This window comes from Phymastichus coffea, unplaced genomic scaffold, assembly GCF_024137745.1.
Source record: "Phymastichus coffea isolate CEN01 unplaced genomic scaffold, Cenicafe_Pcof_1.1 PCOF00027, whole genome shotgun sequence".
In the NCBI taxonomy this organism is placed as follows: Eukaryota; Metazoa; Arthropoda; class Insecta; order Hymenoptera; family Eulophidae; genus Phymastichus; species Phymastichus coffea.
In genome coordinates this window covers 1,022,565-1,031,152 of record NW_026706838.1, presented here as the reverse complement: position 1 = coordinate 1,031,152, position 8,588 = coordinate 1,022,565, and the positions used below count along the sequence as shown (strand labels likewise).

At 48.1% G+C, this 8,588-nt stretch overlaps 1 protein-coding gene across 1 annotated transcript; it reads right to left on the bottom strand.

Annotated features, from left to right (window-relative positions):
* Positions 1-5,474: 5,474 nt before the first annotated feature.
* LOC131675617 (uncharacterized) lies at positions 5,475-8,320 on the bottom strand. Its single transcript, XM_058954657.1, has 2 exons — positions 7,641-8,320; positions 5,475-7,539 (listed from the first exon to the last, which is right to left on the bottom strand). The coding sequence occupies exons 1-2, from the start codon at positions 8,318-8,320 to the stop codon at positions 5,475-5,477; spliced, it is 2,745 nt and encodes a 914-aa protein (XP_058810640.1).
* Positions 8,321-8,588: the final 268 nt, after the last annotated feature.

The window sequence follows — 8,588 nt, the reverse complement described above, 5'->3', positions numbered from 1 at the left end:
CAATCTCAAAACTGCCGAGCAAATAGGCATACAAAAAACTATTGTTACAAAAATGCCGTATATGTGAAATATGTTAAACAATAGCAAACTAAAAAATGTCCAATTAAACAAAAAATAAATAACGTAATATATGATAATTGCAAAAGAAATCACACCGCAAACTATAAAGGATGCCTACTTTGTAAGCAATTACAGCAAAAACTATTTTCTAGTCTATGAGAATAGTACATCACGATACAAGTGCGGGAAAGTAGATTCTTGTCTCGTGTGGCGTTTACACCCGAGCGAAGTGAGGGTGGAAAGGTACACTGCCCGTCAATCACTTTTGCCATGCTTACCTCAAAATTAGGCAAACTTGAAAGTTTTGTATCTCGGTCGGAAATCATCGTATCACAAAAAACCGCAGGGAATTTTAAAGGTAATTGCAAAAGCTTCCATTTAAGACGTGCAGAGACTTAAAAATGAAAATATGTGTTTTTTATAGTAAAAAAACTGATTAAAAAAATTTTTTTAACCTCGACTTAAATCAATGCCAATTTAGAAGCAGGCGGTGGAGAGCAAATCGACCTGAGGGGTTCGGAGGGTAATGTCTTTCCCTTTAAAATGAGCTCCCGCGGGGTTCTATCCGATGTTTTTTAACCGAGGTACGGCGTTTTTTGTAAAAAGCAACCTTTTTTTCCAATCCTCAATTACTTCGACTTGCGTACGTTTTGGAAAAAAATGCCAAAGAGAAAAAAGTTTCATTTTGTGTCCAAGAATACGAAAATAAAGTTAAAATAAAGAAATAGAGAAAAAATTTTTTTCGGATTTTTAGCGCATTAAAAAAATAAATGAATTTAACTTTTTTTTACGCTTAGTTTTAAAATGTCTAGGGACGTAGTAAATCACAAAATGAGTAGTATAAATAAATTCTTTTTTATTTTTATTATTTTTTCAAATTACATTTAACAGAAAATATTAATTATTATATAAATAAATAATTGATTATTTAATTATTAGAAATACATAAACAAAATTGTACAAATCAACTGGATCATACATATTGCGACAAACGTTGAATATTAAACATATCATTCAATAATTTTTTTAGTGTTATTTATCATTAAACTCTTATAATAGTAATAATAATCACAATGACTTTATTTGTCTGAAACTCTTTGGTTTGAAAAACAAAACGTAATAGATATATACATTATTATAAAAATATTCATCAACACAAACGTCTTTGCTTCAAAAAAGAAAACATAATTTTAAACTAATTTTTCGTCGAAATGTCCGCCTTTAGCCTTTATTACAGCCTTACACAATCGCGGCATTCTAAGTATCAGCTTATCTAACGTTGTTGACTTGATATTTTTCCACTCCGTTTGCAAAACATTCCAAAGTTCAGTTTTCGACGTAGGTCAAACTTTTCTCACTGCTCTATCAAGCTCTTCCCAGAGCAGCTCAATAGGTTTGAGATCAGGTGATTGGGGGGGCCAGGTCATTACTTCTAATTTCTTCTTTTTTTCTAAACTATTTAAATAATTTGTACAAAGTTTAGATTTATGCTTAGGATAATTGTCTTGTTGAAATATAAATTTAGACTTAAGTAAACGTTTACCAGATGGTAGAACATTTTTTTGCAAAATTTTTTTATAATCTTCTTTTTTCATTTTCCCATCGACTTTTACGAGATCACCTACTTTTAATCCGGCAAAACACCCCCACATCATCACCAAACCTCCACCGTGTTTTACAGTTGGCATAATACAGTCATTGGAAAATCGTTCACCTGGTCTTCTCACAAACACCTTTCTTTTTGATTCAAAAATTTCAAATTTGAATTCATCTGACCATAGAACTTTTTTGAAGTTGTTTATTGACCAATTTTTATGCTCTTTTGCCCACTTAAGTCTTTTCATTTTATTTATCGGCTTCAAGAATGGCTTTTTCACAGCACTTCGACCATATAAATTTGCTTTTATCAGTCTTCTTCGAACCGTAGGCTCACCTACCGGATTTCTCAAAGATTTATTTACTTCCGCAGTAATGTCTGCTACTGTTAATCATCTATTGCGTAAACTAGTATTTACAATAAATTTATCTTCTGCCAGATATGTCTTCTTTCGAGTTTTACCTCGTCTATTTTTTATACTATTTGTTTCACAAAATTTTTTAACATTATAATCAACTGTACGACGACTAATTTTCAGCGATTTAGCAATAGCGTTATTACTGATATTTTCTTTATGAAGAGCGATAATTCGATGACAAGTAAACTCCGATAAGTTTTTCTTTTTTGCCATAATGTTCTCTGTATAATCGGTGACTATTTAGATCGATGGCTAAATATGTACACACTAAAACCAAAAATTGTATGCGTCAGTAAATAATTGGTGACAGAGGAATGGATAAACATTGTAGCAGACTAGCATATACATAGGTAAGAATAAGAAGACAAGTTTGAAGCGTCGAAGAAGAATTGTTTGTAAACAAAAATGGTGAACACACTATCACTATGTACGTACACTTTACATTAATACTACTATTTAATCTACTTTTATATAACTCTAACATTATATTGCATGTGTTATTTATTCTCTAATAACAATTTTGTTTATGTATTTCTAATAGTTGAATAATCAATTGTTTATTTATATAATAATTAATATTTTTTGTTAAATATAATTTGAAAAAATAATAAAAATAAAAAAGAATTTATTTATACTACTCATTTTGTGATTTACTACGCCCCTAGACATTTTAAAACTAAGCGTAAAAAAAAAGTTAAATTCCTTTATTTTTTTAATGCGCTAAAAAACCGAAAAAAAATTTTGTTCTCTATTTCTGTATTTTGACTTTTTTTTCGTATTCTTGGATACAAAATGAAACTTTTTTCTCGTTGGCATTTTTTTCCAAAACGTACGCAAGTCGAAGTAATTGAGGATTGGAAAAAAAGGTTGCTTTTTACAAAAAACGCCGTAACTCGGTTAAAAAACATCTGATAGAACCCCGCGGGAGCTCATTTTAAAGGAAAAGACATTACCCTCCGAACCCCTCAGGTCGATTTGCTTTCCACCGCCTGCTTCTAAATTGGCATTGATTTAAGTCGAGGTTAAAAAAATTGAAATTTTTTTAATCAGTTTTTTTACTGTAAAAAACACATATTTTCATTTTTAAGTCTCTGCACGTCTTAAATGGAAGCTTTTGCAATTAACTTTAAAACGCCCTGCGGTTTTTTGTGATACGATGATTTTCGACCGAGATACAAAACTTTCAAGTTTGCCTAATTTTGAGGTAAGCATGGCAAAAGTGATTGACGGGCAGTGTACACGAGACGAGAAACTCTTTCCCGACCATGTGCCGTACCGTATTTTTTTATACGACGTGTGGAAAGTGCGATTTTCAACACACGTTTTCTGGCGAGCGTGCGGGAAAGATGCACTTTGCGCACGGAGTGTCGAAAAAAACATTAAATCAAAACAATATTCAAATTCATCAAAATTCAATTTCAAGTTTAAATGCCAACGTCAAACATTACATATGCCCAAATAATATCAAACCAAAACAATCAGAATAAGATAGAAATATCAAAATAAACAGTTGCTCAAGTAAGCTAGTAGATATAATAACGAAGTAAACACAAATAATAAACTCGAACATATGATGAAGTAGCTAATGCAAACAATAGATACCATGTTTAATTATTTAACTATGCTAGTAGACAAAATGGCATAATGATCAGTCTAAAACTCGCTATCGAAAAGCTGTAACAGTTTTGACGCGCTGCTACCTATTTTTAAAGAGGAAGGTAAAATATGCGCTTTTGCTCTAAATGTAATCGGAAGAGTAGGCGGAAAAATAAACCAATTTTCTTTAATACCAAATGACAAACCTTTTATTATTTTATAATACAAACAAACGCGCGTTTAAATCAATCAAATATAAACACCTAATCCTACGTCTACAATATGAAACTAATCAAACATCTAAACGTCTTAATCGTATGTCTACAATATGTTGTACCTTAACGGAATAGTATACGCGACTTATTCTAATACAAAGAAACTCGTAAAGTAGCCGGCGAGTGATCGCCTGGCTACCCAATAATTCGTACGGCCGCACATCACTGTGAGAGAGAGAATAACCGGGAGAGAGATAACCTGACCTTTGTTTTATCCTCGATGATACCTGGGAGGCGAAGGTGGCAACTGTAGGGCAGGCCAACTGTCCGGCCTCTTGTCATTGTCGCTGCTCCAGGTGGTGCACGCTCTGATTAAAGGCCAGGGCGTGAGGCCGCTCAGGATGGAAGGCAGCCAACCTTTTCTTCGCAGGGAACAATGGTAGATTATGGCAGCGCGAGCTAATTACTTAGTCAACTGACCTCGAATGGAGGCTGACATAGCGTGAATGACTGACTGACGTTACGTAATCCTTCTGCGCGAGCAGTGACCGCTCTCTCACAAACTATCCCTACTTAGCCCATTTTTAGGCGGCGTGCGACGAAACGCCAATTGGTCGCGCGTCTCCCGCCTGCCTAATAACTGTGTTAAAGCGCTGGCGCGGGAGCTGAGGATGTAATTCCGTCGGGAATGAGACGACGCAGACACAATATTCTTTAATTTGAAGGCTTTATTGGCTACACCCGTAGTAACAGAACAGGCGAAGGAAACAAAGTCGCGTTGAAAAAGAAATTTCTGACGGTGGAGAGCGCAGGTCAATGCTGGCCGAAAGCTCCAAGTAAACAGAGCTTAGCAACGGCGGTGACGTTATTCAGGGGAAGGGGCTTCAGTCTTGCCCCCACTTCAGGGCCTGCGTCGTTGTCTCCTCGTCGGAGGATAGAGGAAAAGGGGGGCCTGGCTCGAGCCGCGCGAGGCCGGGCAACTCGACCAAACATCCCGCCCGCCTCGTTCCGAGAATGACCCGCTGGTGTTGTAGTCGTCGTGCGCCCTAGGTTGGCTGCTCGATGAGATCGGGGGCTGGCAGGGGCGCCAGCTTGATGACTGGCCGGACATATTCCCCGGCGGCGGTCTGGATCTTGGCGGAGCGGACGAGGCCATCCGGTCCTGGGTGGGTGGCGACTATACGGCCAAGAGGCCATCGCCCATCTGGGCGCAGAAGAGTCGGGTCGGTTATGACCACAAGGTCGTCCATCTGGAGGTTGGGTCGAATGGTCCTCCACTTGGGGCGCTGGCGCAGGGTATTCAGGTACTCGCGGCCCCAGCGGTCCCAGAACAGCCCGCGCATGGCTCGGACGAGCTCCCAGTGCTATGTGCTCTCCAGGTTGGTGGTTGCGGGGAGCGGCTGCGGAATTGAGGTGGCAGAGGTTCCGAGGAGAAAGTGGCTTGGTGTCAGAGCGTCCAGATCATCGAGGTCTCCGGTGGGCGGCGCGAGCGGTTGGCTGTTCAGGGTGGCCTCGATGGAGACGAGGAGCGTGGTAAACTCCTCGTAGGTGAGCCTTCTGGGAGCGGCAATGCGGTGAAGGTGGGCCTTCATGCTCTTAACACCGCCTCCCAGAGTCCGCCGAAGTGAGGGGCAGCGAGGGGGATGAACCTCCACGAGACACCGTCCTGTACCAGCGTCCCTTTGACCAGCCCCCAGTCGATTTCGGCCTCCTGCAGCAGTCGTCGAAGCTCCAGGCTGGCACCACGGAAGTTGGTGCCATTGTCGCTCCAGATCTCGTTTGGGCGTCCTCTCCTTCCGATGAATCGGGTGAGGGTTCCGAGGAAGCTGGCCGTCGTCAGATCACCGACGAACTCCAGGTGGATCGCTTTCGTGCTCATGCACACGAAAAGCGCCACGTATCCCTTGATGGTAGGGAGTCCCCGTCCGCGGCTTCGGCAGAGTGGAAATGGGCCGGCATAGTCTACGCCGCAGTGACTGAAGGGCCGCGAGGGGGTCACCCTGACCGCGGGGAGAGGGGCCATCCCTTGGGCGGCGGTCCTTGCGGAGATCCGGGCACAGATCAGGCACTGACGAAGGTGGCGCTTGACGCGCGACTTGCCGCCGGTGATCCACGCCTTCTGCAGGACTCTCGCGTAGGTAGAGCGAAAGCCTCCATGCAGACTGCGAGCGTGGGCCCATCGGAGGACGAGCTCTGCCAGGTGCGAGCGTCCGTCCAGGAGGACGGGGTGGCGCTCGTCGTAGGGCAGTGGAGATTGTGAGAGGCGTCCGCCCACTCTCATGAGTCCGTCTTCGTCCAGGAAGGGTTCCAGCGCTCTGAGTGAGGCCTGAAGCCGGGGCGCGGGTCCTTGGAGAAGCTTGATCTCATCAGCGAAGGTTTGACGTTGCGAGAAGCGGGCGCAGGTGAGAAAGGCCCAGCGGAGGTCAGCAGCTCGGACGGGCCCCAAAGGTCTGGGCGAGTTGGGCGTTGACCCGGTCAGCAGCCGGTGGGCCCTCACGGTGCCGCGGAGGAGACTCCCCAGCGTGGAGAAATTCTCGAGGTGGTTCCGGGCTTGGTCCTCCGTGGCGGCAGGGCTTCGACGATGAGCGAGCGAGACCAGGCAGGCCGTGGTGGTGTCGCCCGGGCCTGTAGACGGTGGGTCGTCGACGAGGGCGGTCTGGGGCGAGGCGGATTCGGGGCTGGACAGCCACTTCGGCCCGGTCCACCGGAGGCGGTGGTCCTTGAGGCCGTCCGAACCGACCCCCCTAGAGGCGATGTCCGCGGGATTGTCGGTGGTGGGCACGTGGTGAAGGGTTGCTCCGGCAATCAATTCCTGGACGTGAGCGATGTAGTTGTCCACGAGGTCGTTCCCCACCGGATCGTCGGACTGCAGCCAATGCAGTGCGACGCGAGAGTCGCTCCAAAGGTGGCAGGCCGAGATCGGGACCTTGAGGGCGGAGGCGGTAGTGATGAGAAGCTGCGAGGCGATGAGAGCCGCGCGCAGTTCCAGTCGCAGGATTGTCATGCGCAGGCGACCGGTTGACGCTGGCTGGAGGCCCTTGATGGAGGAGAGCTTTGTCCGAGCGTTGAGTAGGGCGGTGGTGATGCTTCCGTCCTTGTCGGTGACCCGCGAGTAGACTGCGGCGGCTAGGGCGCGGCGGCTGGCGTCGGCGAACGCGTGGAGCTGGAGGTTCTTGTCGGGTGCGAACCCGATCCATCGGGGTATGTCGATCTCGGTGGCCGCGAGGATCGTGGAGCGGAATGCGGACCACTTTTCTTGCCACGCCTGTGGGAGGATCTCGTCCCAGCTCAGCTTCGCTCTCCACAGATCCTGCACGATCATCTTAGCCACGAGGGTGATTGTCGCCATCCATCCCGCCGGGTCGAAGATACTGGAGAGCTCGGCGAGGGCCTTGCGCTTGGTCAGTTGAAGCCCGGGATGAGGCGAGGCGGGAGGCTTGAACCGGAATCGGTCGGTGGTTGGGCTCCAGCCTACTCCGAGCTCGGTGACTGGTCCGTCCGCCGAGAGATGGACCCAGCTGGGTCGAAGGCGATCATCCACGGCGATGTCCTCAAGCAAGGCGGGGTCGCTGGCCACCCACTTCCGCAGGTGGAAGCCGCCCGCCGTGAGGAGCGCGATCAGATGGTCCCTGAGACGTCGGGTTGTCTCCAAACTGTGGCCACCGCGTAAGTGACGGTTTGTAGTGCGTAGTGGTGGGCGGGGGAGTCTGCGTCCTGGCTCCACAGCACTCTCTGGAGGTGGACGTCCTCTGGCCTCACGCGGATCTGGCGGAACATCATCTGGATGTCCGCGCAAAAGGCGTAGCGGTGCAGCCTCCACCTAGTGAGCACGGTGGTCACGTGCCCTTGTAGCTTCGGCCCGGCGTGCAGCGCGTCGTTCAGGCTGTATCCGGAGGATGTGGGTCTCGAGGCGTTGAAGACGACGCGCAGTTTCCGTCCTCGATCGTGATTTTGCCAGATCCCGTGATGCGGGATGTAGACGGTCGGTCCTTGATGTGCGGTGAGCTCCTCGGCAGTGAGACGCCTCATGTGCCCGAGGTTCTCATACTCGGCCATGAACTCGTGGTAGAGGCCCGACAGTTCCTGGTCCCGCTGCATCCGGCGGTGCATCGAGGCGAGGGCGGAACGAGCCTGGCTCAGGCTCTCCCCGAGGAGAGCGACGCGTTCCGGTCGTAGCGGGAGGGCCACGGTGTAGCGCCCTGTGGGGTCTCGGCTGCATCCTCGAGCGAACGCTGCCTCGCACTCGACGTCGGCGGCGGAGATCCTTCTCGTCTGGGGTACCTCCTCCAGAGACCAGAATTTTTGGACGAGGCCGAGGAGGCGCTCGTGGCCGGTCGCTGGGCCCGGGATGGACAGGGTGGCGCAAGACAGGGCAACGCCCTGGTCGGCCTGTCGAGTGGCGGCCACGCGCCCGGTGAGCGTCCAGCCGAACATGGTGAGGGTTTAGAGGTCGCGTGGCGCGGAGGAGGGGGACGGAGTCGCCGTCTGTCGACCAGGGTCGGGCGTCCGACGCTCCGGCTCAGCGCGCGTTCTCCGGCTCCTCCGCTCAGGGGTGTCGGCCGGACGCGTGTCGTCGTTGTCGGCGCGGCGACGGGACGTGCGTCCGCGACGATCGAGAGCCACAGCCGTGATGCGGCCAGGGGCCGTTCGAGGGAGGGGGTCAGGTGTCGACCAGGGCTCACGGAGCCCTAATAGGGCGACG